At 37.5% G+C, this 14,495-nt stretch overlaps 1 protein-coding gene across 1 annotated transcript in view; it reads left to right on the top strand.

Annotated features, from left to right (window-relative positions):
- LOC107654879 (disks large-associated protein 2-like) overlaps positions 1-14,495 on the top strand; it is a 164,304-nt gene that overhangs the window by 98,589 nt on the left and 51,220 nt on the right. Inside the window, exon 4 of the mRNA XM_016442184.1 lies at positions 7,219-8,360. Coding sequence (XP_016297670.1) covers positions 7,219-8,360 — 1,142 coding nt within the window. The remainder of the gene's footprint in view (positions 1-7,218; positions 8,361-14,495) is intronic.

Below are 14,495 nucleotides of genomic sequence, written 5' to 3'. Positions count from 1 at the left end.
GTTACTTAGTTACTTTTTATGGAAAGTATTGCGTTATATTACTTTTGTGTTACTTTCGCTTTACTTTTTAAATATAAGCAGGGCTTGATTGTTTTTAATACAAGAAGTTTTATTTATAGCACATATAAAAGCCCTTTCACACCAAAAAGTGTAATGAATAAACCTCAGGCTGCTGAAGCAAAAGTAAATTCACGTCTGTACAGTAGAACGCAGGAGAAGAAACACTCTTCAGCAATAAAAAAAACAAAGCACAATTGTTAGTTTCTCTAAAGTAATTTTTGCTTATTAGTATGGTTGAACTGGATCATCAAAGGTCAGCAGCAAAGATATTGGTTAATAAAATGGGATTAGATACATTTGTGTTATTTAACATATTTAATTATTGCAGGTTTGCGTCATATTCTGAGTTTGCATTTCACTGTTTTAATTCATTTTGATGAATACTAAATCTGTTTTTTGTGAGTGGGATGAATTAATGCACATTCACATTTAGTCTAGAACTACAGTAACATCATGGTCACATAGCGCCTCTGTACTCCCGATTTCTCCCAATATGGGGACAGGAGAGCTGTCAGTCAATAAATGGGAAAACAAAGTGACTGTCATTACTTTTTTGAAAAAGTAACTCAGATATTTTCTTGTAAATAAAAAAAGTAATGCGTTACTTTACTAGTTACTTGAAAAAAGTAATCTGATTACGTAACTCGCATTACTTGTAATGAGTTACCCCCAACACTGCTTATAAATAGAATTAAAGTATTAAACACACCTAGCAGTGCTATTAATGCATTGTTATTGAACACTAAAGGACCACACACACCAAGGACGATGACTATAACAATAACTATAAAGTTTCAATAATCGTTCTAATTCTAGGAAAGTCCACATCACAACTGTAACAATAATGACATAGAGAAACTATAGAATTAGAATCACTTTCTGAACAGTTTTGCAGTCAGAAGCCAAATTAGAATTCACCTGGCTTTAAAGAGAAAATGCATTTAAAGCATCAGACCACATAAATGCAGCCTAAGTTTATAATAGACAGTTGTTGTCCATTGGTGTAGAAAATATAGTTGTCACCATAGTTAAAGTTCTTGGTGTTAATGGGCCTTAAATGCTCTTCATCCCAGTCTATAGAGTGTTGCAGCCATGACGTCAAAACCTTGGAGACTTATTTGCCATAGGTTACCTCGAGATTTTCCTTTGGTTTTTTTAATTCATGAGTAAAACAAGCTCTGTTGTAAATAAAAATAGATGATTTTTGGACGTTTTGCTCTACAGTGTAAATTACACACACCTATTCTGAAATTGCATAATACATAAGAACGTTTTGGGTTTAAATGTATGCACTATGTAGTTTACGTTGTACAACAACACATCCAAGTATTGTCATGTTTTGGTTGCCACAGACCTTATTTTACTCATAAATTGAAAAACCCCATTATAAAAAACCCATAGGAAAATCTTGAGGGAACCCATGGTGGATTAGTCATCTGGGTTTTGACGTCACGGCTGCAGCACACTATATTATAATCGAATTATGTTCAATAGAGTTATTTGAATTGGTAGTTGTGAAAAAGAGCCTAACTGTTAAGGAGCTGTCCGTGGTCCTGAAAAGATCTAGCACAATATGAGTAGCTTTTACAGAGCTTTAATTTTTATTTTCAGCAATATAAATAGTTTTCTTACATGATTTGGATGTGTTTACAATTTAAGTGGTGACTTTTCATGTCAATTACTATTGGGAATTAGACCATGACTTCATAGTAAGGTGTGGTTTAGAGGCACCTGGTAGGCCTGACTTGGTGACATCCCCAGCTGTGGTATAGTGACAGGATTGTCAGCTTTGTTTAATATTATGATACAGTAAATAGGCAGCTGAGATAGGGAGAGTTTGCTAGTTTTTGACTTTTTGGTTTGAAACTAATATGCAATATGGTACAATAGGTGCCATTCATGAAGCTGTAAAACATCCCTCTTTTGGGTTTTGACTTCACTACCGCCGTGTCTTTAATACTGTATGAATTGACGGCGTTTCTGCAAAGATCTGAAACTGTTTCTGTCACATGACACAGCTGAAGACACGGTAAGTACCAGTTACTGTGGCAACTGCAAATTTTATTTGAACTGTTTTCATTTTTCTTTTTTTAAAGACTTACTGTGAGTCTGTTTTTGAATGTTACATAAACGGGTTACTCCTGAAGGATTTCCTATAGCAAGCTGTTCTGTGTTCTTTCTGCGTAGTTCTGTGTTCAGACACTTTCAGGCCAGCTTCATTGTATGGACCCACCAGCTGCAGGTTTAGCTTCATGATTTATGAAACACATTTCACCTCCCAGATTCTGCTGCAGCAATATTAAGAAATGCAATGCTACCCTGCATTTTACAAAGACACATTTAAAATGTTTTAACATTTTTATTGAGCAATTGATATAACAGCAATTAAAAGTATGTTATGCAGATTAATTAAATTAATCTCAAAAATTGCATATATCAATATCTTATCAGCAACAGTCATTCATGTTGCCACAAATCACCAACTTTAAGTGAAAATGAATGACATCAAGTTGCTTTGCAACTGCAAATCGCTGTCAGTTGGTACACCCCTTAAGTAAGCATTAGTACACTCTAAAAAATGTTGGGTTAAAAAGGGACAAACCCAGCTATTGGGTTGTTTTGACCCAGCGGTTGGGTTGTTTTGACTCAATATTGTATTATACACTCAAAAGTGTATAAGAATGATTTGTTGATATTTATAAATGGTGTTTTTAACTTTTCTGTCATCTTTCCATTCCATAATAAATCTATCTTTATGCCAAATATTTGTCTTTAGACTGCTGGGATAAGCATGTTTTACCACACTGAGAAGAACCAGGCACAGATAATAGCCCTCATCACCGCAATGCTAATTCACTCCTTAACGATAAGCATTTAACAGGAACTCACTAGGCTTATCGGACTCCAGGAATCTCTCTCTCTCTCTCTTTCTCTCAGGGGCAGGAGAGAAAGATGTCCTTGCTCTGTAAAAGTGAGTTCATAAAATGAAGAGAGATTGTTTGAGCGAAAAGAAAAGAACTGCTGTGGCAATCACATTTGAGTGGGGTGATTAATTGGAGGATTAATTGTCAAGCTGGAACAAAGTAGAACATTGTGGGAACATTCTGCTTAATGAAGCATGTTGGAGTGACAAAAGAGTGATATCTCCTGCTTTCATATGTTTTTTACACACAATTATGCTGCCTCCTAAGATGTCTTGTTTTAGGCTAATTCTAAGGCAGCATCGCATGTAATCCCTGAATGCATTGTATTCAGAGTATTATATAATTTCATATATATATATATATATATATATATATATATATATGGTGATGTGATGTGATGGTGTGGTTTAGCAGGTCCATCAGGTCTCACTGCCACCTTTCTCTGGTGTTAATGTGGCGGATGGATCATTTGTCTTCACTAGCAATGCTGTAGCGACAGAGTCAGCAAAATAAAGCTTCTACCTGCTGCCCCCTGCAGAGAGACAAGGAAAGCGGGAGAGACATGAAGGCGCCTGTAGCTGATTGCACTCATGCTGTTAGTATGCAGGATGCTGCAGTGAGCCGTATTTATTCAGCAGGGACGGTCCAGGGTATGAATGCTGAAATCATGAGATGAGGTGACAGGAAGTGCTTCAGGCTGTAGAGCAGTGCCATAACACTCACACAAATCTCTAGAGCCGTAGATGACCTCCTCTGAACTCATACTGAGACCAAAGGCCCTCTCCATCCACCACAGGATGGACCATCAGAATACAGACCTTATTTTCAAAGAACTCACTGGTTAACCCCGATAAATATAGTTTTTTTTTTAATATGCAGCAGCCAATTACACTGAAATTCATGCTATAGAAAAATTGTTTGGGTTTTATTTGTAGGGTTCAGAATTGAGAACTAGTTCTCATCAGCCAACAAATATGCAGCGCAACCAGTGTAGTCAGATTCATATACAAATGACTCTTACGAGCTGGTTCTTTTTTAATTCAACGATCAAAACGACTCCAGAATGAGTCAGTGACTAAATTGGTTCACTCACTAAATTAGTCAGAGCTATTACTGAATAAACTACTTTTGGTCATATATGACTTCACATAAACTGTTATACCATTAAAATTGTTCTTAAAGTGTGTCAGCGTTTTGTTGTAATAGATGGTAATTAGACTTTACAGCATATTAAAATTATTTCTGAAGGATCATGTGACACCAAAGACTGGAGTAATGGCTGCTGGAAATTCTAAAATATACTTTAAATTGTACTATTATTTCACAATATTACTGTTCTTACAATATTTTTGAATTTTTGATCAAACAGATGCGGCCTTCATTATTATCATTGTTGTTAATAATAATAATTATTAAATATGGAAAATATGTTTGAAATTCAGGCAAGATATAATAGCATCAAATACATGGCATATGTTGTCAGCAGCTGGATTGATATAGTGTAAGTTTCTCTGCTTTCTGCAGTGAATTACGGGCCTGCTTCTCTCAAGGTGATATTCTTGTGGCTGATTTAGTCCACTGGGTTTAGAAAAGCTCAGCTGACTAGGTTTAGAAACACTCTGTTGTCTCTTTTAAAAGCAAAGTGTAAAAGATAAAGCTTTTAATTTCTGTCTGCAATCTGCTTCTCTGTTGTTGTCTCCAGATATTTCACTGCAGTTGTGTTGGATTTCGATGAAGGAGAAATAACAAATGACAGGTTGCTCTAAGACTATTACATCTCCAATGAGACCAGAACCATTCTGGTCCTGTCAGTTTCATCCATCCTCTCAGATTCAGAAATGTAACATTGTGGTTTATTGCAGAGCCTTATGGGAGTTAAGAACACAATCGCATCTCTTCGATTTTCTGATGAACAACCCTGATTCCATGAAGGTTCCTTGCTTTTAACCTTTGAAAGAACGTAATGAAGTGTCTGCATTGGCCAGTGTTTACAGATGGTGATCCAAATTGGACCATTTGTTCTGGATGTGCTTTAATGTGATTCTCTGTGTTGTTCAGCCTTTCACAAAGTTTAATTTTAATGAAGTGCCTCTTTGTGATTCGCTATCACTCTAGAATATTGTTTTACACGCTCAGAATAAACAAACTTGACATTCTTCTTCAGGTCCTCTTCAATCAAGATGGACTTGGGCATCATTATGGTGTGTGCTGACCTGAGCTAAAGATCTCCTTATGGGTCAGTACTCTGTTTGTGCTCTAATTAAACACAAGGGAGGGTTTTGAATTGGTTTCTTTCCAAATTCACACCAAGATGTTTTTGCTGTTGTCTTCAGTCCAGTTCTTTGCTACCAGTGTGAATCAGATATATGTGTTTTCTTCTTTTCTGGGCCCTGTGTGTTTTTCAGAAATACACTACGGTTCAAAAGTCTGTAAGATTTTGTCGTTTTTTTTTTTTAAAGAAGTCACTTGTACTCACCAAGGCTGCATTTATTTGATCAAAAATACAGTAAAACAGTAATATTGTGAAACATTATTACACTTTCAAATAAATGTACTATATTTTAAAATGTAGTTTATTGCTGTGATAGCAAAGCTGATTTTTCAGCAGCCATTACTCCAGATTTGCTGATTTGGTGCTTAATAATGATTTCGTAGTATCAATGTTGAAAACAGTTGTGCTGCTTAATTTTATGTGGAATTATAGATGTCTTTTTCTGTCACTTTTGATTAATTTAATGCATCTGTGCTTAATGGACGTATTAGTTAAAAAAAACTGACTTACTGACCCCAAACTTTTGAACAGTAGTGAATTCTTGACTTGTCGATGTATTTTTCACACAGACGTACGTGTATGCTCAGTCATTTTTAATTTGTCTTATATACCGACACCTTGCAGCTACATACAAAAGTTTTCAGCTACTGATGCCATTTTATAAATTATCTATTTATAATAAGCTTAATATGATTAATTTATTCTGTATGTGAAATTGTCTGATAACAGAAGTTATGGCCATGACACGAGCCACGCGATGTAACACTAAAAATAAAGACGGAAAATAATCTTCAGTCTGACTATGTTAGTACTGTGCATTGCATTGTGGTTTGACTATGGCACTGGTGCCATGTTTGGCTTGTTTTAGTATGTAGTCAAATTCAAGTCATCAGAGGTCTGTGCCAGCATGTAACACAAAAAAAAAGGAAATTTCCAGGGTTAATTGGCTATTCTTTAACAGCTTTAAAGCCTACATAGATGAAATAGGAGTTTAAATGCTCTACATATGCATATTTTCTCAGAATGTAAATATACTGTATGCCAAACTATGTGCTTTCGCTTGGATATGAAAAACAACTTTGTTAATAATACCTTAGTTGAGATTAAAAAAGAATGGGGTTTATCAAGCCTTCACTTTTGACACTGAAAAACTCATTAAAACTAACATGTTCTGTTTATTTTTTCTCTCCAGCAATTGAAAAAGGAAAAAATAACCTTTATTTTAATATGCATTACCCTGTACTTTCACCACATGAAAATTCACATTAATCACCAGTGTGAAATGACATATGATCCAGCAGCATAAAATAGTTATGTCAGAAAGGGCAAACAGCTGGATGTGAAAAAAAACAGCATCTCTGAGCTCTGATGAAGTTAGTGACAGGCTGCCCATATGTGGCTGTGATGAAAGATCACAGTGAATGTGGTTTTAATCTCTGAGCAATGTCTCTCAAGGACAACCGCTGAAGCACCTCGAAGTGCTCCCTCTCTCTCCGGAGCTGGCTTTGACGGATGGCCCAGCGGTTCCGAAATGATAGGCTATTATTTTACTTTGCATTGGATAAATGGCAAGGCTTGCAACTCTGTCCTCGTAAGGCTTGGCAGGACCAGATGGGGCGGATCGGCGGAGGGCTGTGGGACGTGCTTTCGTCTGGACAACATGATTTAGTTCCATTCATGAATTGAAGTGTCGTGTTTTCCATGACTGTGCAGCTGAGAGGCTGCCGCATGATTGCTTGAATTCACGGAAACGACAGTGATTTTGTAATCAGCTCGTTTGAATCACGGCAGACTGTTTTGCAAACATCCCTATTAATGTTTCCTACACGCCCATGGGGAAAATGCCCCAAAATATATTTTGCAGAAAGACTGAACGAGGTCTAAACTGATGCTGAATGCCAAAGTAAAATGAATCAAACTCACTAATCCTCTCCACTCTCTTTTCCTCTCTGTCTTTCATAGATCAGCTAGATTCATGGTCTCCACCGCCATACTTCGATGAAGACAGCTACCTCCCCCTTCCCAGGAATATGAAAGGTTTATCAAGCGGTCGTCCTCAGCTCACCTTCACATCAGGTCACTCCTGTAGGCTGCCAGACTGCGATCAGTCCCTTGACCCCTTGCAGCATGTCGGCCCCGATTCCCGCTCTCCCTACCTACTCAGTCCGACCGAGAGCTGCCCTCTGGATCCACACCGCTGCTCGCCCCGCAGCTCCATCCATTCGGAGTGCATGGTAATGCCCGTTTCTATGGCATCTGACCACGTTTCCAGCAGCACCTTTCCCAGAATGCACTACAGTTCACACCACGACGGCTCGAGAGACGACGGCTCCACTTCTCACGGTGGCGGTGGCAGTGGAGGGATCAGAGTTGGCGGTGGGGGCAGCGGGTCTGTTAAGATGAATCGTATTCCCGCGAACCTCCTGGACCAGTTCGAGAAGCAGTTGCCGATTCATAGAGATGGTTTTCACACGCTGCAGTACCAGCGCACATCCGGAACCACCACAAGCAGCGAGCAGCGTAACGAGAGTCCCGGGCGTATCCGCCACCTGGTGCACTCCGTCCAGAAGCTCTTCACCAAATCCCACTCGCTCGAGGGGTCATCCAAGATGAACGGCACCAAGGGAGACTCTCGCTCAGACAGCGGACACCACCACCACCACCATCACGGACATCACCATGGGAACCACAAACACAGCAAACGGAGTAAGAGTAAGGAACGCAAGTCAGACTCCAAGCAACGCTCAGGGATAGCAGGCTGGTGGAGTTCTGATGACAACCTGGACAGCGACAGCACCTACCGGACTCCCAGCATCATGAGCCGCTACCACGGAGATCATATAACTCACTGTTACCCGGACACAGGCCATGGCCACTTTGGTGACCTTTCGCTCAAGACCTCCAAGAGCAACAACGATGTGAAATGTTCGGCATGCGAGAGCATCTCTATGGCCCCTGAAGGCAAATTTATGAAGCGCAGCTCCTGGTCGACGCTGACTGTCAGCCAGGCTAAAGAAGCCTACCGCAAATCTTCCCTCAACCTGGAGAAACCGACCATGCCTCAAGATCTGAAGTCCTCCATGAGGCCTTGTCATTATTTGCAGGTGAGATCTCGTTAATGAAGATGTGACTGCTGGTGATGCTGTGCTGTAAGACAGTGGTTTTCAACAAGGGGGCCTCAGCAGACTTCCATAGGGACGTCAAGATGATTTAAAATAACCAGGATTCCCATGGTCTAGAAAAACCTGGATATATATGTTATCCTAATTATAAATGTGTCATTTATAGACATGAAATCACTATGGGAATTTTTATACTTTTTTTGAATATACATTTTTGTATTTATGCTGAAAATATTTATATGGTAGAAATTGTAAGCAACAATATTTTTGAAAATTCTTATCCTTACTTCTTATCCAGAAAATCATCAGAAAAGCATTTGAATTTGAATTTTGATGCAGTCAAAAAAGTTGAGAGCTACTGCTGTAAGAGGAGATTCTTGAATGTTTGTATATGTTAGGGGCGTAAATATTAAGTCATGCTATTCATTTTCAAAGCAAAACTCTGTGTGGCTGCTTTCTGATCCATGGCTTATTGGTGCCTGTAGATTGTTGTTTAGGATTCAGAGGATTCCCAACTGAGTCAAAAGTAATAGTCCACTGAAAGGGTTGTGGAATATGGGCAGGAATATGTTGTTTATGCTGGTGGATATGGATAATATAGCCCGATTGAAATATGTGTGTATGTTGTTGTGAGGTGCTAATGTGCTAAATTGAGAGGCAGATTTATTGGTCCTGTCACTCCAACTAGACCAGTTTGTTCCTGTTGTTTATGTACGGAATTATTGCAAACAATAATCCTATTGATTAGCATTGATCTTTCTGTGATACCGTATGATTTTCCAAATGCATCACATTTCATCAGGATGCATTATTCATGGTACTGTCAGACCACCGGAAATAGCTTCTTGCTGTTTTCTAGTTCATTTGTACAATTAGGCCTCTTCATCCTATATACAGATGCTGAATTGTCACAGGTTAGCATTGTAGCAAAATGCAATCACTTTCCAAAATTGCTGAAATGAATCACATATCTGTCACAGTAGAGTACAGCTACTATGTGAATATTTCTTGAAATTGCTTGTCCTGATGGGATCATTATTGTGTTTTAGTACATGCCCTTGGCACCTTTTTAATAATACTAGGCCTACTTTAAAGAAGACAGTGATATTGCTTTAGTTAATTCAATCTTAACTAAAGCTTTTTCAGAACTGGTTCCATTTTTTTAAATAAATATCCATATGAAACAGGATACTGTATGAATATACTTGGACCAAGTTTCCTGCACTAGAGCTGCAACACTGCTACTGAATCTATTGCAAAATGGGCAGTGCAAACAATGTAGTGATTTCCAAACAAACGACTCTAATGAGTCAGTTCTTTATTGCAAATCAAAAGAACATTTGGAAAATTTGATTGGCCATCTTGGGGGGACAATTTGGCCATTTCTAATTATTTGGGGGGACTTGATGTCTGTGGTGGTTACAGCCCTAGTCTGATTCTCAAAACTAATGAATCTAATGAGTTTATTCTTTTTTATAGTAAGTGAAAAACATATGGAACAACCAGTATAGTCAGATTTCCGAATCAGTTAATGAATCAAACACAGCATACAACTAAAAATCAGTGAAGCTACTGACTGGTTGTTCCTATACAATTATGTGCATTGTATTCATATACACATTATGCACTTTTTAAATCAGTAATTCAGTAATTAAATATTAATGAATTAATAACAGTATGTTACCACATTGTTTAGTACTGTTCTTTAATATATAGAAGATTATTGGATTGCATTTATGCAACATTTAAAAATACTGTAAAAAGTAATTTATGTATCTATTTATGTATTTATTATTGAAATTATTTGTTAATTTTACAATGGAAATATACTTTTTCTTTAAAAATACTAAAATGATTTTCATTCTGGTCCAGTTAGTCTGTGGTGGACCAGCGGCAATGGCCTTTAGCTGGTGAATCTGTTTGACCTGTACTGTAGCCTTACTGGCTAGTTAAGGAGCCATGTGTAGAGACCAACATCTCAAAATAGGCAAGCATCCAAAACACAACATATGCTGGTCTATCAGAACTAGTTAGTATTGCAGATGTCTGGCTCAAGCAGTTAGATCAGCACGTACAATGAAAAAACACCCTCAGTAAACATCTGCTGACACAGCAGCCTCCACCAGTCCTGGACTTATGCAATAGCACAGCAGAAGCAGTGAGGCTGATGGCCCCATTGAGAGATTTAATGAATGGATGGATCTGAGTGTTTCCTCAGGGAAAGAAAGAATCCAGAGAGAAAGAGAACCTAAATCAATATTAAGTTTTACGTTTTAGAGGCTTGTGTAGACCTCTTTGCAGGTCCCACTGATTCAACTTAGACAAAACTGAGCTATATCCTGTGCATATTTTGTGTCAACAATGGCAATGACACGATAATAATATGCCTAACATTATCCGGAAGTGAATATGCTTCTGTTAAGCTGATACTGTCATTGGTCAGTGAGGTTTTAATAGGTGTGTAAACTCTCTGAAAAAAGGTACACAAGTTGACACTGGGGCAGTACCTTTTCAAAAGGTACAAATATGTACCTTTAGGGGTAAATAAGGTACAAAGGTGCACCCTTTGAAAAGGTACTACCCCAGTGGCAACTTTTGTACCTTTTTTCCTGAGAGTGTACAGTAGGTTGTGATGGTAAAAACCAGAAAGTCTGTTGGTTAATGTTCAGGAATTGTGCCCAGCCTTCATCCGGACATCCTAAAGTCCATACGTCTCTTCTAGATCCAATTTGTCTTCATAACAACATTGTGGCAAAGCTTGTTATGGATAGGATTGTGTCTTTGCCCACTAATGATTGACGGCAAGCTTCATATGAAGACAAAATTGTACCTTTACAGGTCACACAAGATTGTTTTAACTTATAAAACAAATGCATTTTTCTTCCAGCAAAAGTGCAAAACCACTTTCAGCATCCATTTTTTTTAAAAGGCCAACGGGCTTTTGTCAGTAATCACTCCTAATTCTAATTTCATTTCAGACGCGTCTGTGACAAAAATGTGGACTTTCACTGAGGGATGAAAACAACCTCTTCCCATCTGTCTTTCTGAGCAAAGCAATTAGCTTAAGTGTGTTTGTATTTCAAATATGTCCAAATGGATTAAACATCAGCCTGCAGAAAAAGGACAGAAACCATCCAGCAGTCAATGACTGTGATGCATCTCTGGGTCAGGCATTTAATAGGTTCTCTCGACCCCAACAAAAATAGCCTGTGCCGTCTATCACGCCAGTGCTATTTTTGGCTGCTGTTATCGATGCAGCACGCTGTGACGCAAACTCTCCAGGAGGGACGTGTGCCCCCTCACTCTGATGGTCCGGTGTCCTGAGCACCGCATGCTGAGCGGTAGCAATAAAGCAGCTATTTTGCAGATCATTTACTTTAAACTGGCAGATCTGCTCCACCTCTTTCAAGATCTGATTATTTCTCCCCATTGAGGTGTTTACATTAAGGCTTTTCATTGCCTATGAACTATCAGTCGGATTATGGATGCATTATTAAAATGCATAGAAACTGATTTCACTGTCTGATGTAACAATTTTAAATATTTCAGCATGACTTTTATGGTGGTAGCAGTCACCAGGTGGATGTCCCACAGCTCAGGATGAAGGCCTGTCCTGATTAAAGTGTAATGGCCCATTCATACATAATGCAAAAAAGAAAATCATTTTCTTCAAAATATTTCTTCATCAGTATTTTTGTCTTGTGTTCCAGTAAAATGTCTAAGTATCCTTAAGCCCCAAATGGCAAATTATCTTTTCTTGTCTTAAGCAAGAAAAATGGCTTTTCTTGTCTTTTTCTTGTTTTAAGCTTTTCTTGTTTAAAACTCGTGTATTTAGTTGGATGAATGCTTAAAAAAGGAGTGGGTTTAGTCAAATACAGGTATTTCAAGATAAACAAAGGAAAACCAGTGAGTTTAGTAAAATATGGATATTTCAAGATACATAAAGTTTTGAGGTTAGTAAGATTTTTCTTTCTTGCTTGCTTTCCTTCTTGCTTTCTTGCTTTCCTTTTTTAACACAGCAAGGATGATCAAAAGTGACAGTAAAAACGTTTACATTGGTACAAAAACTTCTGTTTCAAATAAATGCTGTTCTTTTGAACTTTCTATTCATCAAAGGTTCCTGAAAAAATGATGGTTTCCTCAGAATTATTAAACAGCACAACTGTTTTCAACATTGACAACAATAATGTTTCTTGAGCACCAAATCAATATATTAGACTGATTTCTGAAGGATCATGTGACACTCAAGACTGGAGTAATGGCTGCTGAAAATTCAGGTTTGCCATCACAGAAACATTTTGTATTATGTATTACACAAATTTATTAAACTAGTTTTTTTTATTGTTGTTATATTTCACAGTATTACTGTTTTTACTGTATTTTGAAAATAAATGCAGCCTTGGTGAGAATCTTCTTACTGACCCCAAACTTTTGAACAGTACTGTTTATTCTCTGAAAACCTTTATATGCTATTGGAGTCTCAAGTACATGTATCTTGTTCTAAATATATTTAGATATTTTTACTGCCCATAATGATATTGATTATGCAATGGACATCGGTCATGCTCATCTTTGGTAGCTCCTTTGAAGGTATCTTGAGTAAAACAGCTTCATATTTAATGAAGCACATACAAAAGACCTGAATATGTTTTTTTCATGCCTAATTTTTGATAATAATCCAGCACACATAATCATGTAAAGCAGTTCAACTGCTCATAACATAACATCTCCTCTCTATTTCCTAAACTCAACTACTGGAGGAGACAGGTGATATGTCTCCAGTCCCATTGGTAGTCACCGCATCACATCGCATTTACATAAAGTTGAGCTTTTCTCAACATTGTGTGAATGTCCTTAAGAGTAGCACAGAAAGTCAGAAATGAAGTATTCAAACATTATGACTTTGACATTTCAGTAGAGGGTGGCAAACATCTCTGGGTTTAGTCCACTGCACTGAGAACATGAATTATACAGGATCATGGGAAAAGTTTTAAAGGAACAGACCTCTCTAGCTGGGCCTTGCAGTGTCTAACCGCAAACTCTTTCACACTCTTAAGCAGAGTTTACCGTTCTCATTATGATTCCACCTTGCTCTTTCTCTCTGTATTCTTCACCTGCATCTAAAGGCTACAAGAAGAGAGATTGCATTTTAATAGATTTTCTGATAGGTCAGTGAAGGTGAATCTAATAACCAATTAATAAGACTGTTTACAAGCCAGCAGGAGCCAAACAGCGACTCTTGCACGCACACACACACACACACATACGGACACAAAGAGACTCTTGACAACAACTCAATAAACTGTGAGAGTCCGACAACTAAAGATGTCAGACACAGCTGGGTGTGTGAGTGTGTGAAGATGGGTAAGGGAATGTTGGTGACAGCAGATGTTACTTTTGTCACTGTTTGTCCCCTAAATGTGCTTGAACATGTTTGGTCTTTCAGAGGAGATAATCACAGACACTTGTTCAAAAACAAACACGTAAATTAGCTTTAATATTGAATTTGTTTATATAGCTTAAACTGAATTTGAATAATAAAAAATAAAAAAAATCAGTGCCACGTATCATTAACATTCAGTGCTTCTCTGAATTTAATTATGTTTTTTCATCACTCTAATATTTTGTGTTTTGTGATTTTAAACAATCTCTTATGGGGGAAATCTTATATCATGCTTTGAGAATGAGTTTTGGGTCGGTAAGATTTTAAATGTTTTTAAAAGTTTCTTATGCTCACTAAGGCTGCATTTATTTGATAAAAAATGCAGTAAAAACAGTAATAGTGTGAAATAATGGTTTTCTGTTCAAACATTATTTGAAAATGCAATTTATTCATGTGATTGCAAAGCTGAATTTTTTAGAAGACATTAATCTAGTCTTCAGTGTCACGTGGTCCTTCAGAAATCTTTCTAGTATGCTTCTAATTTGGCGCTCAATAAACATTTCTTATCAATTTCTTCTTGATATTTTGAGTTGTACTGCTTAATATTTTTGTGGAAACTGTAATGCATTTTTTCCAAGAAGAAATTAAAAAAATAATAATAAAACTATTACGTACTGACCCCAAACTTTTTAATAGTAGTATATATACACTGTAAAAAAAATTGTATAAAAAAA

This window comes from Sinocyclocheilus anshuiensis, unplaced genomic scaffold, assembly GCF_001515605.1.
Source record: "Sinocyclocheilus anshuiensis isolate Anshui unplaced genomic scaffold, SAMN03320099.WGS_v1.1 scaffold335, whole genome shotgun sequence".
Classification (NCBI taxonomy): domain Eukaryota; kingdom Metazoa; phylum Chordata; class Actinopteri; order Cypriniformes; family Cyprinidae; genus Sinocyclocheilus; species Sinocyclocheilus anshuiensis.
Note: the sequence above shows the minus strand (reverse complement) of the source record. Positions and strands in the feature narration are given on the sequence as shown.